The 22,695-nt window shown below is 39.7% G+C and overlaps 1 protein-coding gene across 4 annotated transcripts in view; it reads left to right on the top strand.

Annotated features, from left to right (window-relative positions):
- Positions 1-22,695, top strand: part of SMOC2 (SPARC related modular calcium binding 2) — a 148,520-nt gene that overhangs the window by 37,068 nt on the left and 88,757 nt on the right. For all 4 annotated transcript variants that reach the window (XM_054195051.1, XM_054195053.1, XM_054195049.1 and 1 more), the window contains exon 2: positions 8,622-8,793. In XM_054195051.1, coding sequence (XP_054051026.1) covers positions 8,622-8,793 — 172 coding nt within the window. The remainder of the gene's footprint in view (positions 1-8,621; positions 8,794-22,695) is intronic.

The following is a 22,695-nucleotide window of genomic DNA, read 5'->3' as shown; positions in this document are numbered from 1 at the left end:
TAAAGTTCCTGTTCAAGACAAAGCCGAATGGAGAGAAAAAAGAAGATATTTGGACCCCTTGTTCTTGTAGTGTTTCATCAGATTTCCTGGAATTCTATACTTGGAACACTTAAATAGCACAGAATGCTCTTTTGCTGTGACTCCCCCTATGCCTCCAGAGACCAAAGCAATTCAGTTCTTTTTTAATCAAAACTATAATAAATAAAAGAAACATCTCTTCAACTGGCACTTTTGAACCCCTTACAGAGTCCATTACCTCCCTGCCTCCCAACCCTAAACTGGTTGTGGTTCCCTGCCTCCTCAGGCCCCAAAGTAGTTTATCCGTAGTAGATTAGAAATACTGAAATACTGTCGAGACACCAAATCACCTGAAACCTCTTTAAGTCAGGCAGCTGTTGGGAGTAACTTTTTTTTGTGATAATGGCAATGACAAAACTTGGGATTGCATGTGTAATAAATTGATGTCCATCCTTTCTACAAAGCAGGAAAAAATGTGTCACTCAGTTTGCTTCAATTTCAGCTCAGTCCTTCCTAGGTTACATGGTTGCACAACTGAGGTGTTTTGCCTTTTTTAGTCACTTGTGAAGCAGCAGTAAAAAGAACTGATGGATGTGCTGACATTCAGTCCTGCCATCCCTCCATCAATTCAGCAAAGTAGAGCTCACTTAAAAAAAAATACCTGTTAAAGCAATAAACGTCTAAAAAATAACATGCCAAAGCAAAACATATCAGTCAAAGCACAACATTATTTAATAGTTAATTTTCTATGCTGGTTGTAGCAAGATCATACTGTAGTTTTGGCGGTGAGTCTCCAAGAACTCCACTGCATTGAGGGAGTAAAGCACAACACTGTCCTAATCGATAGGTAATTTGGAACTTACTTTGGGTAGTGACCCAAGAGTGATTAAAAAAAATCCAAATGCCACGACAACAAAACCCGACAACAAAACCCGACAACAAACCCAAACCTCACCTTCCTGTTCAGTGAAAATCCATACTCTAGCTGTTTCTTTTAACCATCCTTGCTAAAGTTTACATGGAAAGAGGTCTGATGTTGTAAGTTATACATGGAGAGGTTAATAAAATATAATGAGGCAAAGGGTGTGTGTGTGTGGGTGTCTGTGTTTAGAAGTTTAACAGGGTCCTTCTCAATAAAACAATGTCTCAGCAGGCATTAGAGGCAATTCTCCCTCCTGCGTCCCCCTGCAGATGCACAGACACCTACTGGAGACCTTCAGTAAAGTTATTTTTGAAGCCTAGAGCCCACCTCTGTTTTAGTCATCTAGAACCTGGGACTTTGAATGTTTCTTCCCCTTTGTTTTTCTTTGATGCTATGGGCTAGGTTAATCTCATACGACTCCAGCCATTTACAGAAGAGTTAGTTGATCAGACTCTCCAGTTCACAAAGTGGGAGGGATATTTCTAGGGTGTGATCTGCCTTATCCTAAGTCAGGTGAATCTTATCCTAAAGGTTTCTAGTTTCTCCAGTCTATGCAACTTGCTCCACATTATGAAATCACGATCACAGCTTGCTGCCCTGGAGTGTGCTGCAGTATTGTGGCTGGAATACTAATCTTTTTTTGTGAACGGGGATAAATGAACTTTCATGTTAATTTTTAGGTGTTTGAGATAACTTCATTGAAGTCTGTAGTCTACTCACTTGTCTGGTAGTGGAATGTAATGGAAAGATCCTGATTTACTCCAAGATCCTTTATCGTTGAGAAGAAAAACAAAAATGTTTTGATGAGGTTCTTTGTTTTAAGTGCAAATGGCCTTGCCAATATATAGTAACAGGAATAGGCACATTCTAGCTTGTCAGAATAGCATCTGATTAGTCCTGTGTGTGATGGCTTTCTGTCTAAATTCTTCCATGCAAGCGTAACCTCAGTGGTGGTGTCCCTGTATGTCTCAACAAAGGAGGTGGTCATGGTTTGAAGTAGGCAGCTCTGAGCTTCTCCTGGAACAGTCATGAAGGACTGTTTTGCTTCAGTGGGACAGTACAAGGTGAAATAATCTGTTAAAGACAGGTTAAGTACAGCAGCTATACAGATTTACCATTTTGAAGGTATCTTCTGCTACTGTCCTAAGTAACTCAAGAATAAGTACAACTTATGTTTTCCATACATTCCAGTGCTCGGGTTGAATGCTTTTCTGTGGCATTGGGATGAGAGTAGGGTTTGTTCTGTAAATGTACCTTCTGCTTCATTCCTTAGCAGAAGAGTGATGAAATAAATATTGAAAAAATGAGTGGTGTTTTAACACAGCAGATTGAGACAGACTAGCTGGTTAGAGTGCTCTGTAAAGCAGACTGTAGCATGTTGATATTTAAAAATCATTGCCTTTGTCTGAAATATACATGGGAATATGACTTTACATATTATAGCCTGCATGTGTGGATATATACACAATGGTGTGTGCATATACACACACACATACATATGTATTACTATTGTCTAACTCATTTTCCCATTGTAGATGAGCCCAGAGGGAGCAAAATATTCCTAGCTTGGAGATTTCCACATCTGCCCTTCAGGCAGCTATCAGACAGAAACAGCATGACTGCATAAATCACAGTAAATCAGCACATTTTTCAACAGCACAAAACCCTAAGCACTGAGCCACTTTAGAGTGTGCTGCTCTATAGTTTGCTCACAGACCTCCCATGCCAGCAGCAGGGAAGTCAGACCGTTCTATTCAACAACTTACAGTAACCAGATGCAGGATAAAGAAATTGCCTTTCAAAGCTATAGTCTGCGCTAGGCTTTTCCAAGCAAAACAGTGATGTCTAGCATCCATCTTTTCTCTTCTGCTTGTTTTTCAGGCCTTTTTGGTGCTCAGCCCCCCAAGAGGAAGTGTTCTCCTGTTTTGTGAGCAGGCCTGAACTTCATTTTAGATTTTGAAGCAGTAGTTTTCACTTGGTCAGAGGAAAAATTTGTATATCAGTTATAAGGGGTCCACAAAAAGTTACAGAATAAAAACCTGTTGTCACTATGTTTAAATACCTACTGTCAGTGGAGGGTCCAGTGGAGACTGGAGGGGTCTATAAGAAGAAGAAAGGTTGAAAATCTATGATGAACTGTGAACTTGAAGGTCTTTCTTTTTCCTGGTGCACAGACTGCAGCCTGATCTCACAGAAGCGAATGGAGTTTCTCTCCACAGACAGAAGCAGTTTCAGATGTAGTAGGAAAACTTACATTAGGGCAAAGTAAAAATAGGTTTAATGTAGTTATGAGTTATGCTTTTTGTGCAGCCTGTTTGTGTTAGGGATGTCTCTACAGGACTATAAGTAAACTTTCTTATATTTAAGCTGGCCTAAATAAAAAAAAAAAAGAAAAAAAGAAATTGGGGAACAGTCCCCTGCCTTGCTCGTATTAATCAGACAGTGGCCTCTGACCAAAGACAATCCACAGCTGTACACTATATTGTGAAATGTAGAGCAGAGCATTTCCCATTACTGTTTAAAAGGCTGTGAGACAGATTCAGTAATGAATCTTTACGCCTCAGACTAAGTGCGTCTGTCGTCAGCTTTTCCTCCAATGGAGAGGGATGCCTGCGCTCCCCGTGACCAGGCTGTAACATTGGTCTCGACTCTTCTGCTTCCTTGCACTGGCAGGTTGTAGATGTACCCTTTTTCTTCTGGTGTACTCCATGATCTGCTTAGGTGGAAGGAGAGTTGCTCTGCACTATAGACGATGGGGTCACAGATTTGTGCACCGGAAATGCACAAATATGGATGTTTCATCTGAAGATCTTTTCTGGATCCCTGCATAAAAGTGGATAGTGTTAGATAAAGAGAAGATATGTGTTATGCCATAGCAGTGAACAAGTTTATGGATGTGTTATCTTGATAAAGGGTTTAATAGCACAGTGAAGAAACCATTGAATGCCTACTCTTGAGGCACTGGAAAAACTTTCTCATGGACTGCAAGATGTTGCTTGTGGTTGAGGAAATAAGCATCCTGACTGTCCACAGCACGGATTTCGGACATTTTGGGACCAGTGACAAGAACAAAGCTGAAAGACAAAGCAGAGCAGAAAACAGAGTTGAAAAAATTTTCCCCAGTATAAGTAAGGTTTCAGGTAACTGCTAACTCATACTCTGACAATTCTAGTGTTACAGTAACATCCTTCCAGTAACAGAGGGATGAAAGATCACTGGGACCGCTTGCGCTACAGGGGGCCACTATTAAGAGCCTTTGGTGTGTGAAACTGTGAAGGAGAATACTGGAATTCTGTGATGCCTGAAACACATGTCAGTAAATAATATTTTATCAATGCATGTATTTGCCAAGGCAGGCGCAGTTTATAGTGACTTTGGTTTTATTAACTGAGTTAAACTTAATAATCAAGAATTTTTTTGATACAGTCCCATTATTCTTTCTTCTCAGAAATACTACATGAGAATTTACAGCAGCGCCTAATATAGAATAGTAGGTCCCTTGGAAATTGGGTGTTGTAAAGTATAATACTTTGTAAAGGCTGAAATAAATTGGAGGCTGTAAAAATTTTTTTATGATATTAAAATATAAAGAAGAAGATAAGTTAAAGCAACTCCAGTTGAGGAGTCATGCCTGTTAATCTGTAGCATAAACTCAAATTTGTAGGTGAAAACAATTTTCTGAAACTTGACTAGGCTGGTTTCTGTGTTTATTAGGGGCAGGAACACCTCTCTGTTAAAAGTGGTTTTCATTTTAATAGGGTTTAACCATAATTGTCCAGTTTTTGCTGGTAGTTCAAAATAGTTCCACCTCAGGTTGGTCAACTATTGTTGGCTTCATCTCAGTTGCTACCAGCATTCAACAAAAATGCTGCTTTCAGCTTGCCTTTCAGTGAATCACATGTTTTTACAATAACAGATTTGTTTGTTAAATGAATTTAAAGACAGAAATAGATGAGCCAGTACTCAGGGTGAGTCACCTTCTGGTCCATCTAGAACCATCTTTCTCTCTCTCTGTCTCTAAACTGCCCTATTTTAATCAAAAGGAATATTTTCGCAGTAAAGTACAGCTCTAAGGTGTGCATCAATGTGATTCCAGTTTCTGTGTCACTGACTCTGCTTGTTTCTGTTTCAACAAATAGTCAATCCCACGAGAAGTCCCATAGCCCCTACTTATTTCAGCATTTCTGTTAGTTTTGATGTATTTATCTATTCCTTTTGCTACATGTGAGCAGGCAATGCTGATTTGGACTTGTATCATCTTGTGCTGCTGTACTAAAGATGAGGATGGAGTATTTTCCAAATGTCAGTCAAATACTTTCTATCTTTTTTTTTAATAAGTACATTTGCTAGTCTCTGGTCTCCCTTGTATGCTATTTTTTCTCGCAGTTACTTGCCTTTTTGTCCTTCCTGCTCTTAAATCCCTCTGTTACACTAGATGGTGGAAATTGTTTAAATGTACAACCCAAATTCTCCAGTGAGGTTTGGCTAACCAACAAGCTATTCAAGTGGTTTTGTCTCCCGGGTATGTCTTCATCCTCTGCTTTTCCAGGTTGCTTGAATATCCTTGAACCCATAATTTACCCTAATCTCCTCTAAGGCTTTGAAATAATAAAATACTTAAATAAAACTCTTTGGATAAATGCCCTTTAAAATATAGCTTTATCTGTGAACTATCACGCTCTCAAGGGAGTGGAGTTTGTTCCTCAGACGATTAAGGGGATTCTCTGTCCACTGTGTTACTGTGGTTTGTCCAGTGCGATCAGGCATACCCATCTTAACTCCTGCAACAACGCAAAACAGAGAAGATGAGGAAAGTCTGGGAGAAAAATGGGACAGAGGCTAGACTGCTGCTGTGTGTGATTTTTATTTTTTTTTCCCTGATGCCTGCATTCTGTTCCCTGATCTACCACGTGATCTTCTGTGGGTCACAAAGCCTTCCTGTGCTTTTGAAAAATAATTCTCTGCTCAACGGGGATGTTGCTGAGGATAAATTAAGGGTGGCAAAGTGCCTAGCCGTTACAGAGGGGTAGTCTTATACACACAGGAAGGTTGTACTCGGATCCTTACTTCACAAAATAGGAAGAGGGAGATCACTTGACTTGCCATCACCAACTCCATAGGGGGACTGGGTCCAGTTTTTCTGCCAGAGGCCCCATGTGGTCCATTTTTCCTTGAAAAGTCCTTTTCACAGTCCTGTCTAGGCCTAAACCCCAAGTCCTGCAGATGCCTCCCAGGCAAGAAAGTGAGGTTTGGAGGACCTCACTGCCCTCCTGCCTCCCCCACCCCATGCTGCAGCTCATCAGGGGCACCTGATCAGGCCCTGGAGACCAACGTAATTTGGAGATTGGTCAGAGTCATGGAAGCCTGTCTTCACTATTGCTTATTTTGCATGTAAGGGGAGATGATTTCAGTTTTCTCCCTTCCCACTCAGCTAATTATTAATTTCTGTCAGCAAAAAGGAACTGTAAAATAGCACTAAAGGGAAGGGAGGAAGGAAAAAACCTCTTCCCCACTTCTGGACCTCTATAGCTAAATTCCAGGAATAAAGGTTTCGGGTTTGTGTGTAATTGGTGAGTAATTTGCTTCTGAAGCTAATTATTGTTAAAAATGAAAAGTTACTCAAAACATTGGGAAAAAGAAATTTTCCTTTTTGTGTTACTGTACCACTAAAGCATAACAATTCTGGTCAAAATTCAACCACATGACTATTATTTTAAAGTGATATCTTTGAGATTGTCTCTCCATTTTCAGGCATGCTCTCCAGAAAGGCGTCTGTATTTCCTCACATTAAGTGACGGGAAATGCAAATAGACCACAGTTTAAGTATGAAGATTATGGAGATTTATGACCGACTCTCTACATTTTTTTGTGTAATAAAATGCAGGGAGACTATACATAGCAAATGTTTTCTGAATTTTTTAGCTTGTACTACTCTTCCCTGCTCAAATACTACTTTGTCCTCTTTTTTTCCTTCTCAGTTTCTAATCTGAAGTTCAAAATTTTCTGTACCTGAGGTTTATGAAGATGAAGTAGCACCAATGAAACCAATGCTTCAGCTGGATGAAGACCTTTTCTTGGGTGGCTCGTAATGCTTAGGAGAGTGATTATCTCCTGGTAGCTATATGCCTTGCTTAATTTTGTGCTTATTCACAAACAGCAAAACAATAGAGAAATTAATCTGAGGACTGAGTTCACCTCCTCCCTAGTCCCTGCTTTTCAGGTCAGAAGATAAAGTACTACCTTTGGTTTTGGCTGGCATGCTGCAACATCAGAACCAATTAGTTTTTTGCCAGCGTGTTTCAGGGTGAGCAGCTCCTGCTTTTCACAATGCCAAGGACGATGCCAAACTCATCAGCTGTGCCTGCAGTCTTGGGAGTGGAAGGATGAACCGTTAGACCAGGTGCAGTGCGGCTTCGTGGCAAAACTGGAAAGGGGAGCATCTCTTGAAAGTTGTAATGGAAACAGCCTAAATTACTTCTGTCAGCTTGTACCCGCCCACTTTCTTCTGTAGGAGATGAGATTGAATTTCTGATAAAGGGAGAATGTGTGGTGCAATGGGCAGAAATGACGGGGTTTGAGCAGCAGGGGCCTTGCATGGCTCTCCTGTGGAGAGGAGGACATGAACCCAGTGCCAGCTCAGAAAAAAAAACGCTGTAGCCCACAGGTGACCCCTGCTCTCACAGGGACAGCCCCCAGGGACTGTGGCCCGTGGGCAACCCGTGCTGGGGCAGGGACACCCCTGAGGGTTTGCAGTTATGGGCAACCCATGCCAGGGCTCAGAACATGCTCAAAATGTGAAAACAGGAAGTTTTTGTTGGTTGGTAACAATTTAAATAAAATTATTTGACTCCAGGCTGTTTTGCACGCAGCCTGGTTCAGGTTTTGTCTTTTCTGCTCGCCCATGGTGGGACACTTTGGAATGGCAGTTGAGACTCCATCATGCATGTTTTAAGAGTGGTGTCAGTGGAAAAATTGCAAGCTATAACGTTTCCCTCTAAAGTCTCAGCATATATTTTTATAGGCAAGCATATGCACAAATACAAAGGTTTCTATAAAGTATATCTGCTGTTTCTGTTTTGCTAAGGAGTCTTTAGATTTTGAATATGGGCATTGCAAGAATAAATGATCTGTTGTGTTTCATAAGGTGCTTCGTAAGGTTCTCCTTCCTTGCTCGTTTTCTCTTCAGGCCTCTTGCCCTGAGGCTACTGAAGATATTTTGCGTATAATTTTAGATGGGTATTGATGTGAAAAATCCTGTTTGGAATTTAGAAAGGACTTTTCAGCTTGTTGTTGTAGGCTAGTTAATGCATAGCTAACAAAACAGACAGGTTTCATTGCTGTCTCATTTTTGTTGTGAAGAATGTTTCTGCCATCACTGGTTTGCTCTAAAGAGTCCAACCCACTGTGTTCAGCTTCATAATGGTGGAAGGAGATAGAGAGATTTTCTAATCGCGGTGGTGGATTTAGTGCATGTTACAGAAATGTCGCAATGATCACCATTTCAAAACAGCAACTGAATAACTCCAGATATAATGAATCAGCTATTATTGCAATAGGGCAAAAAGGCAAAGCTTTCTTTTCAGTTTTGGGTAATATTTATATGTCTTCCCTGGGGTAGGGGATCACAGAGCAGTTTTCACATGGGAATAGCATTCCTACAGCATTAATTTATTTTTTCTAGTTTTTGAGAGTGGACCAAGACAAAGACAGAGAATGCAGCCTGGATTGTGCAGGTTCCCCTCAGAAATCACTCTGTGCATCTGATGGAAGAACTTTTCTGTCCCGGTGTGAATTTCAGCGAGCAAAATGCAAAGACCCTCAGCTGGAAATAGCCTACAGGGGCAACTGCAAAGGTGAGCAAATCAAAATCTCTCTTGACCATAATGAAAAGTAATAGACTTTAATTAGCTTTTGAAAATGTCTGTGTGTTGAAAACTAGGAGTGCTGTACTTGAAAAGTTCTCTAAAATCAAGTAGGTCGAAATCAATCCTGTTGATTCTATAACAATATGCTACATAAAGATAAATTAATCTTTCTCCATCAGTGAAAATATGACTCCCCCACCGGTTTACACTATAATAAGTCAGTATTAAGGAAATTGTAAGGTTAGGTCCTTGTTCTGAAGGACCGTATCATTGGCAGGCTCAGAGTAACTCTTAAGATTGTTATCTCAAGAGGTTTCTTATCTACTGCAGTTTGCTATTTTGAGTTAGAGATGGTCAAATTCAGTTTTGTGTTTCCTAACTGCAATCATTTAGTGGTGGGGATGGGGAGAGAGGGGAAGAGAAAAAAAAAAAAAAGTTTGCAATGCTTGGAGCACTCACAGGCCATTCCTACCTCATCATCCACTCTTTTACTTCTCATCTCTGTTTAGAGAAACTGTGCAACATGCAACCCTACCACTTCAGTTCCAATACTTATTCCCAGTTAAATCTTTTCACTTTTAGAGTAGCCTGGTGGTAGAGAGCGTAGTTCCTTACTGATGTATAGGGTGATTCCCAACACAATGATCTTTTTTCTAAAATGTAAGAATAGCGGTGATCATAAAGATTTACTTTCCCTTTCTCTCTGTCAAAAAAAGAGGGGGAGGTGGGGAGAAAACCCCAGGGACCACACTGATTCAACCTCTAGGAGGCAATTTTCCACATCATCTCTCTCCGTTAGCTCCAGCAAACCTCCAAAGCATCAAGACTGCTTCAAAGAGACATTCTGTCTCATCTTCTGCCTAGCTGAAACACTATGCTCATCCTTCAGCCCTTTCATAATAAGCCATTGTATTAGCTGATGGATCTGTTTACTTTTGCGAACAAGGATAACATAATGAAGCTACCTGAGCCAAAGCTTTTGTTACATTCATGAATAACAGAGAGAATTATAGTGCACTCTGTATTTATTAGTTTTATACATTAGAGCTTTATACGCTTTTATAGAAATCGATTTTGAGTGTTTATTGTCTTTTCCTCTTACCATATTGACAATGTAATCTGCAAGAAATATTTTGCATAAAGATGCATTGAATTGACCTACTGAAGGTGTACTCAGTGATGCTGGCAAATTTTTCTGCAGTCAACAACAAAAATTTTGAGAAGTGCTCATTTGCTGTTTGTTTATTAATGAATGGTGTGTCAGTACAATTGTAGACTTGGAATTAGACACCTTAGGCACCTTAAATATTGCTAATAGCAACATCATGCCCTCATCAATCAGATGCTTTTAATCTTTCAATTAAATAAATGCAAACATCACACATTTAAACATCTCAATGTTTAAATATTTTTTCCTTTGATTGGCAATAGACATGTTTGCCAGTAATATATGTGGTCAATATCAGCAAGAGACTGGTGCTCTTTTAAATTTTACATTTTCATGGTATTTCTTATTCAATCAAAGCAGTCTTAAATTTTGAAGTGACCAATGTCTTTATTCCTACCCACGGCTGCAATCATCCGAAATATTTCAAGCTGTAAAAACAAGTTTGAGAGAAGAAAAAGGTGATTCGTTGGCCTAGCTGCAGTTTCAGTTTTAGCATTGCGAGAGCTACTTTTGATAGTCCCATGAAACGTTCCTCTGAAAGAGCTAAGGAAGTCCTCAGATTAAGACCTCTTTTGAGCCAGTTGCTTTTGAGTGGTGAAGTTTGTTTTTGCAGGTGACGCTTGACCAGAGAGCAGAGGGTTGTTTTAATAGGGCTAACCAAAAAGTGATGGTTCCATTTCAGGGCAACTTTCAAGGTTTGAGAATTTGTTTTCATTCCATGTTGGAATGAAAGTAAATCCTTTTGGAAATGTTCATCTGTCCTCCCAAAAAACCAGGCACCCTCCTCCCCCCATTAAAACATTGGTTATAAAGTAAGTTTTAAGGTTGCTAATGCAGGAGAAAGAAAGAAACGTGAGTGTTTGCACATGGGAGTTATGAAGAGAGAAAAGAATTGAATCCTGGTTTAGGATTCACAACTTTAACTCTGTGTTTGATATTTTCCACCATTGATCAGAAAAGGCAGTCTTAAGTCTGTGTCTGTCTCCTCCTTTCTTTTTCTCAGGTAAAAATCCCCCTGTTCACCTCACAAAAATCCTGTCTGAAGATTAAATACTTACAGGTACCATTTTAATTAGTTGAAAACATGGCGACCAGCTTTTTGTGCAGTTCAGTCTATTCACAAGAAATCTAAACACCTTGACAGTTTATGTCGACAACCTGCTGAAATAATTTTGAGCCAATCATTTCTTTTTTTTATAAACACGGTTTTATTCATAACTGGGATTTCTTTTTACATCCCTAAGGGAGTTTGAACCACCACCAGACTGATGGCTACTTTCTCTCTGTCTTTTTTCTGAGAGACAAATTTAGATTTACTATCTTTTCTCCTCCTCACCTATTGTCAGCATTTGTCTCATCTACTTGGTTTTGATCACTTAAATACTAAAATTACAAAGGCATAGTTTGCTTTAAATATACTTGCTTTCCTTTCTTGATTCAAGTTCCATTCACAGCAACAGTGCTCAGCCCAGGTAATTCTTTAGCGTTGCAAAGGGAACCATTTTTAGATCCTGGATCTTAAAACTAAATGACAGAAAACTGTCAGAATTTATACCATTTTCTCTTCTCACACTCCCGTCCTCCTAGTTCCTGATGGCTGCAGCACAGATCAAGACAGCTTAAACCTGAAAATGAATGAAACCTGAACACTCATTTCTGAAAAACAACTCACCTTTGACAAAATAAGCATCAAAATAGACTGTTCTGATAGTGAGTTTATAATAGGGTTTTTTTTTTTTTTGCAGTCCACTTCCAGGCAGTGCTGGAATCCATTGCTAAGCTTGCAAATGCTATAAGAAGTTATAGTCTTGTAAAATTTCAACGGTCTCAAATAATCTGCCTATGCTGTAGATGAACACCCACATTTCACATTTTTGGATTCTTTTCCAAACAAAATCTAATCTAAACTCTGAAGTTCTGGAGATTTGCCACTTACTTGACACAGACATTTACTGTGCAACAAGACTATGAATCTAATAAATAAATGTATGTTGACAGCTGAGAAATATTATTTGTGTTAGGGGGACTGTTAACATATCACCTGCGAATGGGATCCACTACACACACAAATGCTTCACAGTAAATCTGGCCCACCAGAGCCGAAGAAACAAAACACACAAGAAGTGGAAAAGTAATATGATTGCTTTTAAACTGGTCAGAAAGACACAGAGGCTATGTCTACGCTAATTAATGAAGCAGTGCCAGGACACAGTATGACTGCCTTCACAGGTAAGCTGGTAGAGTGCTCCCTTGCACTTGGAGCACGGGACAGCTAGTGCTTTCCTGAGGACTATATCTATGTGACTTGGAGCTTAGATGGGCCAGGGACTGTTTCCAGCAGGCAGCATGCACAGAGCCACCTTCTTTTAGGGATTTAAAGCTGTTCAACCTGAGAACTGAGCCTAGCTACTCTTACGGGACAGCTCTGATACATGCCAGGGTGGATCTATTTCTATGACTAATACAAACCTGGGCATGAGTCCTTTAGCACTCAGCCTTGTTCTTTCCACTACAGCTGGTGAGGATGGGACTGGAGAGTTCTGGGCGTCATGCAGGAAGACTGCAAAACTGAGCCTTTGATGCTCTTTGTCAGTGCATGCGAAAAGTACAAGCTGAAGATGATCAAGGGCTGGAGCACCTCTGCTATGAGGACAGACTGAGAGAGCTGGGGTTGTTCAGCCTGGAGAAGAGCAGGCTCCAGGGAGACCTTATAGCAGCCTTCCAGTACCTAAAGGGGGCCTACAGGAGAGATGGAGAGGGACTTTTTATCTGGGAGTGTAATGATAGGACAAAGGGTAAAGGTTTTAAACTGAAAGAGGGTAAATTTAGATTAGATATTAGGAAGAAATTCTTTACTGTGAGGGTGGTGAGGCACTGGAACAGGTTGCCCAGAGAAGCTGTGGATGCCCCATCCCTGGAAGTGTTCAAGGCCAGGCTGGATGGGACTTTGAGCAGCCTGGTCTAGTAGGAGGTGTCCCTGCCCATGGCAGGGGGCATGGAACTAGGTGATCTTTGAGGCCCTTTCCAACCCAACCATTCTATGGTTCTGTGAAGTTTTTTAGTCTTGAAAATAGGATCAACCATGCAGAAGTACCATGTCTCCAAAAAAAAAAAAAAAAAAGGCAGGGGGAAGAAAGCCTTATTCTAAAAAGGAAAAATAACCTTTAAATTATATCCCTGAACGGTGCAGATGCCATTATGAGTAGGAAGTGTTGCTCAGCACTGCAGTGTCCTGTAGGGCCAGTAGCTACAGTTTTACATTTAATGGGCATTTTACATGATTTGGAACATGTTATAGGTTACTCCAAAAGGCTGTGCTTATATGGAAACTGAAACATTACAAGACATCAGCTAAAACCACGTTCCTCAACAGAAAAGAAAGCGGCATTGCTGAGTGAAGATCTCCTTCTCTATCTTACAAGTGTAAGGCTGAATGTCTGTCATGAATCATGATACATGAGACTACCTGAAACTAATTGTTTTGGGCTTTTTTTTCATGAAGTATCTTGTATATCCCATATGAAGAAGTCTGGTTTGTTGTTTGTTTTTTATTTTTATCTTTTCTTCTTTAACTGCTCACAATTACTCTGTAAATTTAGTCTTATTACTGTAGAATGGCGTTGTGCAAAGAATACTCAAATTTTCTATTGTCATGAAAATTTTGCATTATAAATACAAAAAAAAAAGAGAGAATGCTGCAACTCACTTCTACAAACTCCTATTAGTTTCCTCTATGCTAAAATCAATAGAATTTTTCTATCAGGTTTGCTAGCTTATTTATTCCCCATTACTGAATAATTTTTTTCCCATGAACTTCTTGTGGCAGTTTTCAAATAACTTTAGGCTTTTCAAGTAGTTTTCCATGACAGTAAAAAATGTGTATTAACTTTTAAACCTGAAACTATGGTGCTTGGTGGAGGCGAGTGGGATTGAAGGTTTTTTCAATGAAACTGTGCCTTTTTTTGACATGACAACAAGCTGTAGTCCTAGCTAGGTTAGTGGAAGATTTTCCTACAGGATAAATGGAGTTTTTCAGAGTTCCTGTTGGGCAGTTTTTCGTCTCCCATCTCAGCAACTTCAGGTCTCAAGTGTAGAAAGTCTGCTCGGTGATTGCATCTTGGTCAAAGTGAGCAACATCTGCAACAGCACTGTCTAGTGGAGGGAGCACAGTTTTTTCTCTCTAATGGACTATCAAGCCAACGGTGACTAGTTGCCAGCAGCAGGTCAATTTGCGGTTCTGCTGATGGTGTAAGGGTGAATTGGAACAGGGGGCACTGTAGTTCACCTGCGGTAGTTTGACCCTTATTTAAGCATGTAAGCTCTTTATATGAATGTTTGCCAAGATTTAGGCAGCTTGTTGGGAGGAAGCTGCAGAGCATGTCCAATACCTGTGACTGCATTCTGGATGTCTGTGGCTACTGGGAATGTTTCACCTGAACTACAAAGCCTCTGTCTCCCATGGAGGTGTTCCTCAGAGTTAGCTAAGAGGACCTCCTGTTGGTTTAAAGTTTACCCTGAAAGTGGTGTGCAAGCATTGCAGGACAATGAACTCAAAAATACCTTCCCCCCCCCCCCCCCCCTTCTTTTTTTAATTCTTTTTCTCTTGTTCCTTAAATAACAATAAGAATACTTGTTCCCTTTCTCAGTTTGTTTTTAAGTGAATGTACCAGGCCCATAACTGGGGCATTGGAGACTAATATTCTGAATGTATTAAGCAAATGGCTCAGTAATAATATTTGTTTTTCTGATATTGCAATCAGTGGAAAAAACAAGTTTAAAAGTACAGTCCTGCCAGCGTACCTCTGCCCTAACATAGAGTTCTTGAAACGTCACAGCTGGGGTGCTTGGATTTTGTGGCTTCTCTACCAATACTTCACTAAAATAAGACTTCTTTAATGGATGGAGGTTTGATACAAATTGTTGATCACTATAAAATTTCAATTGCTAACTCGCATCACATTTCCGTACTTTGCTGTCAGCATGTTGTGGCAACCTGGGTTTACAGTGAACTGTTAAACTGGACTTGGGACATATGTCGGAGAGATCCATATTCAAAATGGCAAATTAAGGGGCTTTACACAGAGCGATATTTAAGTCATGAGAGGCTCGGCATTTAGTCTGGCTGGCACTCAGAGTATGTATTCAGTATTTGCAGTGGCGGCCCCAGCAGGGCCTTGCTGCTTCGTGAGCGCACCAAGGAGAGCCGTCACACACAGTAGTGTCATTGTTATGCTATAACGATGTAGATCCCCTTTCTCCATTGGAAACCCTAGATAGCTCATGTTTAGCTTAATTCATTTATGGTATCTTAAAGAGCCTGGCTGTTTAAAAATGCCATTCTTTTATGGGCTATCATAGACATAACAAAAGGTACTATCTTCATTCTCACAATTCACATAAAGAACTGAAGCACATCAAAATATGAGTGGAATTTCCCATAAAGAGGTATTTTACTATTTGCTATTTACTTTCCTTAAAGAGAGAAACACTCAGCATTTATTTCATTAAAATGGCACTTTCAGCAATAGTGAAAAATTTCAGTCATTTGAATTGTTTGTACAATGAGTTAATTAATGAGTTAAGGACATGCTTGAATGATTTGAAATGATATGAATTAAGGTACCTTTCTGTACTTGGATAAACGTGCTGATGTGGTTTTCCCTTTGTGAAGAGAAAGGTGGACATTGCTGGGCAGTAGTTGTTTTGGGTTCATAAATTAATCTTGGTCCCATAATACATGAATCTCAGCATCCTTTGGGGAAACACTACCATTGCCTCTTAGCTAAAGAACTGGGTTATAAATGCTGGACATGGCCTCTGAGTGTACACTTTATCCTGTATTCCCAGGGAGGGTGCCCTCAAGCTCAGGTTCGCCTCATGCTTCAGGATGTGAGCTCGACTGTGAGCCTGAGGACGTCCCTTAGGTTAGCGTGTGGGCAGGGACGTTGGCTTGGCCAGTCCACCTGCTACCTGGAAGGCATCCCTCTGAGCTGCCTTTGGGAGGCAGAACATGCTCCGGAGGTGTTTTGTTTGGAGAGAGAAGAGGTAGTGAGTAGGTTTGGTTCTTTTCCTAACTGAAATGAGTGAAAGTGGGACTGGACTGAAGTGTTAGTCTATAAAATGATCCTGAATGCACACTGAAAGCTTGCACAGTCTGCAGATTGAAAGCAGAACAGTTTTCACTTGTCCTTGCCTCTCCCTTTTCTCCTCTCCTTTTTTTCCCTCCCTCATATTTTATGAGGGAAAAGAAAAAAGGAAAAAAAAAAAGGAGATACAGGGTTTTTTATTATTTGGGAAAAAATATATTAAAATGAGAACGTATTGAGAAGTGGTACCAGTTTGGGGTTTTTTAAAAATGAACCTGATGGGGAAAAAAAAATGGTAATAGGTCAGATTTTTATCTTATAATACTTTTAGCTAGGAGTGGTCTCCTCCCTTTTCAGACATACTTTCTCACTGTAGGCACAGTGTTTAATCTGTAGGATGACTGCATGTTTCCACACTGTAACGCTGGCAATCCTGATACAAACACTGTTCAGCCCCAACCTCATTTTGTTTTTGAGTCTTCACTTATGTTGTGTGTCAAGATGTTATGTATCGAGCCACTGTAGTAAAAGTGTTAATTTGAGAAACAAAATATTCAGCATCTTGGTGAGCAAAAGGCGTCTACATACAGAAGCTATAATTTATTTAGTCTCTGAAAGCAAGAGGAGTTGGCTTCTGATTATACTTCCTAGTAGGTATTTAATGGGGGTGGATAAAGTTTGAAGTATGTTTAGAATGTTTTTTGTAGAATACCCGTTGCTCTTTTAAAAGCGTCTACTGGTACCTGGAACACAGGACAAGTAACTCTGAAGTAGTATCCACAATTTGCTGGAGGCGGAATTTGTCTCTGTTTAAAATACTCATTTTTTTTCTTGGTAATATTTCTACAAGGAGAATTTGCCAAAGCCAGACTGCACAGAAACAAGGCATATAAAAGCATTCTTAGGCACAAAAAAGCACTGAAGACTAGGAACCACAAATAGTTGCAAACCTTCTCAGATTTTCAGTGCAAGAATTAGAAATTGGCCCATATTAGACTTCTCCAAACTATTTATCAAATCTCTGTTCTGCTCAGAAAGCCTAGTCTGGCCTTTGGTATGTGAAAAATCAGAAAGCTGTAGCTTTAGCTTTTCTTGCAAATATTTGATTCAGTTCTAGTCAGGCTGTATCTCTCCAAATGTGACTATTAGCAAATCGAGAGAAATATTATCTTGCCAAGAAGGAATCCAGCACAGCATTCCGTATTTTATCTTGAAGCTTAGCTATCTAAATTGCTGGGTGGTTGCAAAATGTGGGGAAAAAAAAAAAGAAAAAGAAAAAAGAAAACAACAAAGAAACTCCACACTGCCTGCCTCTGTTAGATGCCCGTAGAGGAGAGTTGAGGCTAAGATTGCTCTGCTGTTTTGTTTGAACCCAGAATGCAGCAATAAAAATAAATAGTGCAGGAGTTGGCCAGCCCTTGTCACGAAGCAGCAAGTCTTTATTTTATGACTGTGTCAGGCTAAATGTCTGTGCTGACATCCTTTCCAACCCAAGAGGCTAATAATCTCTGCATCTTTGAAATTGAAACTTTGAGCATGTATAGCTTGTTATGTGTTTCCTATCACCAGAGACTGCAGCTATTTATATGCTTTGTTGGTAGACACGATCAGTTCTTTGGAGTATACATTGACCTAGGTCAAATATCATAGAAAATGTTTGCGTTATAAGTAGTTTATGCCATATAAACACATAATTGTGTCTGTGCTCTGAATAACACATTTTTGTGCTAAATTAACTACAAATTAATACCATTTGACTTTTATCATATCACTACCAGTTAGCAAAAAGGGTATAGCAGTAGGAAAGAAACACGTCAGTAGAAAAAAAATTCTGCTTCATTTTTAGGACAATTCAATAAAGTGCTCAGGTGCATAGCTAACTTTAAACAGTTTGATGCACTGTGTATTTCTAAAATTTAAGGGCAAGTAAGCATATTTAGGTATTCTGGCATAATGGAGGGGCAATAAGGGAAGCCTACAGAGAAACAGTGAGAGGCATTTGGATTATGTGGGTCTGTACTAGATCTGCTTATTCACATCTATGTGACTTTAGAAAAGCTTTCTCTTTAGCGTAAGAACAGCTAAGTATCTGTGGAAAGCCCTCAAGGGAGCTTTTTCTTCAAATGATTAAGTTTAACCACTTTAGAAGTGGTTTTAACAAAGTGGTAAATGTTTCTGATCTGTTCAGCAGGATATTCCACCTATAATAAAATAACTAAATAACCTGTGAAGTGCATTTTATGCATAAATACATAACAAGTCCATGTCACACAGAGTAATCTCTTTGAAAGCAAGCAAAGTCTGCTCAGTGTATTGGGACTGGGAAAGGTACTTTTATTCTTACTGAAATATACGACAAACCAAGAAATACCGGATGAACTAAATCAAAATCTTTTCAGGAGATTTATCTATTCTTTTGGCAAGCCGTTTACTTTTCCATGAGAGAATCTGGGTTAGATCTCCCTGTGGAGCCCCAAAGTTGCTGTAAATTCAATTGTATTAAATGTCACTTTAGAGATGGTGTTTACACCCTTGATGAGTTTGTGTCATTGTTTTAAAGATAAACTTCTACTTTGCAGTAATAAACTTCTCTCTGTGTGATATATTTTTCAAGGATTAGCCAGCAGAGTTGAAGTTGATGGATGTTTTCTTTTTTTTTTTTCTGAAACTCAGTGTTTTCGGTGCTGTAATGTTGGAAATAAGGCATAAAATGAGATTAGTTCCAAGTCAGTCCTGTGCTGTTTGTGAGGCTAATTCTGTTTCCAGAATTTCCTTGGGTACTGCAATTTTCTACTGACTTTAGTGGTATTGCAGGAATTCCTGTGCTCCCAGGTGTCACACGTGACAGAATCAGGTTCTGGATCCTGCAGTGGTATACCAGCGCCACTTCACTTCATAGGTGAAAGGCTTCCCTGTTGCATATAGAAGCTTAGCACAGAATTAACATGGCTTTATATTTCACCTGTGCCATCCAAGACATTGGTCTCCTCTGGAAGCCAGAATTGTTACCAGGGCAATTCAGAAAGACCTGCCCAAACCACTACAACTCTGTCTGATCCCATGCACCCCTTTTTGTCTTCAGTTATACACCCCAAGATCTGTTTGTCTTCTTAAGCCTCTAGCTGCCTTTGCAGTCCTGGTGCTGAGTCAAAGTGATACAGTCAAGACACTGGCCAACGTACAGCGTTAAAATGCATCGAGCCCCATACCAACCCAGTTTGACAGCTAATACAGTCCAAGAGAGCTAATTTAAGGTAAACTCATGCATCCTCATGCTCAGTTTCTACGCCAGGACAATTTTTTTCCCCAGCAAGCTTCTGGAATGTAAAAGCCCATTTACCTGGAGTTGAGAGGATAAAGTCTCACTGGGTCAGTCATTGACATAATTCAAAATTACAGCTGGGCATACATATCTGCAAAATTAGTTTTTCCCATTGTATGAGTATAGGCAAATAAGGCCTCATTTCCAGCTTTTTACAGGTCTTAGAACCAAATGGTCTTTTCACCAGGTCATGTACCAGGTTCTGGCTTGAGTCTGCTGACTCCCTTATTAATACTTAAGCTAGGGAGAGAAAAAAAGTATAGTGGGACTTCTAGGGAGAAACCAGTAACAGTTTCAAGCTTCTTATTTTTCCACTAGATGGTTCCAAAAGTTTAAACCAAAACAGATTTAAAAAAAGAACAACCTTTTTTTTTTTTTTTTTTTTTTAGAGATAGAAATCCAATATAACAACAGCGAAACAAGGCTGACTTGTTCTAGTGATGCACAGCATTGCATAGTGCTTTTCATCCTTCCAGCACCTTGCAGACTTGGAGCCCCTCTGCTCTCAGGTTGTTTTGTCCCAGTGTGAAGCCATTCACCCCAAAAGAGTTTGGCCTGCTTTGGTCAGGGTCCATGATGGTCAAAATCAAAGCTGTAGGCTGATTAAGCAGCACAGAGGTATCAGGTGAAGTCCCACCACCTTTCATTCTTGATCTTCACTTCAAAATAATCAGTGTCCTTCCCGATCTAAATTATTGCTGCTCTAGATAGAGAGGAAAGTTGAATCTGTCTGTGAGACACTTCACTGGTATCCCCTTAGATGTCAATATGCCTGTAAACCCCCTTCTGGCAAGCCACTTAAGCCTAGACTCATCCTACAAAGTCTCCCTACATTTCTCTCTTGTCTGATACCTTGATGTGGGCTCATGCTTCAGCCTTTCTCCCAGTCGTGGCAAGAATTGATTTTCTCATCCTTTTTCAACTGTTATTTTATATGAATGTCTAGCACTTAAATCTCTTGAATTCTTCTTTTCCATTGGTAAATTTGTTCGAAATTGCACAGTAGATTTAGAAGGTATTGCAACCAGGACACAGAGGCAGATGCTCAGATGGTATAATCTTACAAATTTATTACAAAAAATATTATAACTTCATTTGGCTTCAGTGATGTTTCATTTGGAAGGAAATTAGCTCCTCTGAATTAATAATCCAATGTTCACTAGTATTCTGAGGAAAAATGTTTTTATATGTCTTCTTGTTATCTTGACCACCCTATTACATTTCTTCTATTAGGTTTGGACCACATCTCTATCCTATAGTTATTCCCCTGTGGTAATACCTTGGTGAAATGAAAAAACAGAACTAGGAATAATGTTTTGACTATGCACAGTTTCAGATGCTTAACTTGATAAGAGATCCTCCTCATGGGTTTATTTTGGGTATGCTGAAGCACAGTAATGCCCAACAGCTTTAAAAGGTTTCCATGGTTATATAATACAAAATAAGGCTTCAAACATGAATTTTATATTCCACTAAATATGGTCATTGTTGATTTTAAAGCATATTAGATCATCCACAAATAGGGGGCCTTTAGAGCATCAGGCTGTTTAGGAACAAGTGGTGGACAGTTTTGGAGAACTTCTCTTTCTCCTTGGCTTGTTTTTATGATAATTCAAATATTGGAGATAATTTACAACCCTGCTGGTACTATACCAGAGACCTTATGTGATGGAATTTATATCACTTTTCCTTTTAGACATTTAAACCACATGTCATTTTAGAAAAACGAGGACAGAGGTCCAACAAAGGAGTGATTTATTTTCAGTTAAAATACTAGCTACATTAAAACCACATGTTATTAAGTACTGTATAACCAAACCATGCTCAGAAGAAGGCTTACGACACTAAAGCTTGCTTAAAATGTTTCTTTTTTTCCCAAAAAACTTTGGCAATGCATACATTAACAGACTTTACCTGAGCTATGCAGTACATTGGCTATAATTTTCCCTTGATGAAACAAGTTATTAAAGTACCAGAGTACAAATTAATTCAGTTCCTTATTATTTTTCTCACATTTCTGGGTGGTTGAACTTTTCTGTCTGTTTTAGGTAACATTGCATCTCAGTGAATATCCCTCCTGAAACAGCATAATGTGATTAAGGTTGTTAAGACTGAAACATAGTTTTTCAAAGTGAAACAACTTGTATTTTGGGCATTTTCCCAACATGAACTCTCACGATGCTCCTGTGAGAAGAGTAAACTAATGCACAGAAGTAGTGCACGCGAATCCAAGACCAGAAGGCAAATCAATACGAAGAGTAAGAATTAAGGGGCCCCAATTTTGTTTTCAGGATGCAGATGCTGAGGACCAGTTTCTGTCCTCATTATGCTACAGTTCCACACCAGATTGCCTAGGACTTGAAGGGAATTTTTTATGGTAATGCTGCCAGGTGACTTGTCCAAAGCTCAGTGGAGATGACCAGTGAAGGATTCATCCTGTACAAAGCACTTCTGCAGTTGCACCAGCTTCCGTGCTGGTTCTGTGCATGTATGTCTGGATAATACTGTCACAGAGAGGCTGCTTGGGGGACTTAGTTGGCTCCTGGGGATTTTTGAATGCCAAAGCCTTGTCGACGTATGCTGGTATCAAATGGGGAAGTGAAAGTGTTGTTGCCTCACTTTCAGATTCTGTTCAAAGTGCAAATTGCACAGACGAGAAAGCCTGTCCCTGTGCTTTCTAAGAACTGCACAAACACTCACAAATCACCGCAACACCCCTGTCTCATGGGCTGGGTGGTTTTAGCCCTAGAAGGGAACTAGCCAGTTACTGTCAAACAGCCTTTAAACAAAGCAAGGATCAGAAGCAGCAAATTTCTCCGCTTGTATGCTTGAGATCATTCTAATTCAGATGTTACAGTCCCATCTTGAAATCATTAATACTACCTTAAGCTTGCCTGGTATTCTCATTTGTCCTGAAATTGCTTAGATCAAGCAGATTCTGAAGCATTGATTCTGCATCAGCAGCACGCTAAAATTTGTAGTGGCTTTAAACAAAAAAAATGTATATAGTGTGTGGCTTTTCTCACCCTTTGGCTGCCTAATTGAAATATAGGGTATGTAATAGCCAATACAATAAATTGACCTGTAGAAACTCGACTGAATTAAAGCTGTATAGTTTGCTACCTCGTCTTGGATGGAGACCAGTACCAAGTAACACAGAAGATGGTGCAAGAAACAGCACAGTGGACAAAAAAGGACCATGTGGTAGGCTTTGACTTGTGCCATGTCTAAATCATAAGCTGTTAGAGCAAATTTTAGCATAATATGAATTAAGCATGTCCAAAATTATTATTACATCACCTCCCCAACAGGCC

This window comes from Rissa tridactyla, chromosome 3 (assembly GCF_028500815.1).
Source record: "Rissa tridactyla isolate bRisTri1 chromosome 3, bRisTri1.patW.cur.20221130, whole genome shotgun sequence".
Taxonomy (NCBI): Eukaryota; Metazoa; Chordata; class Aves; order Charadriiformes; family Laridae; genus Rissa; species Rissa tridactyla.
Note: the sequence above shows the minus strand (reverse complement) of the source record. Positions and strands in the feature narration are given on the sequence as shown.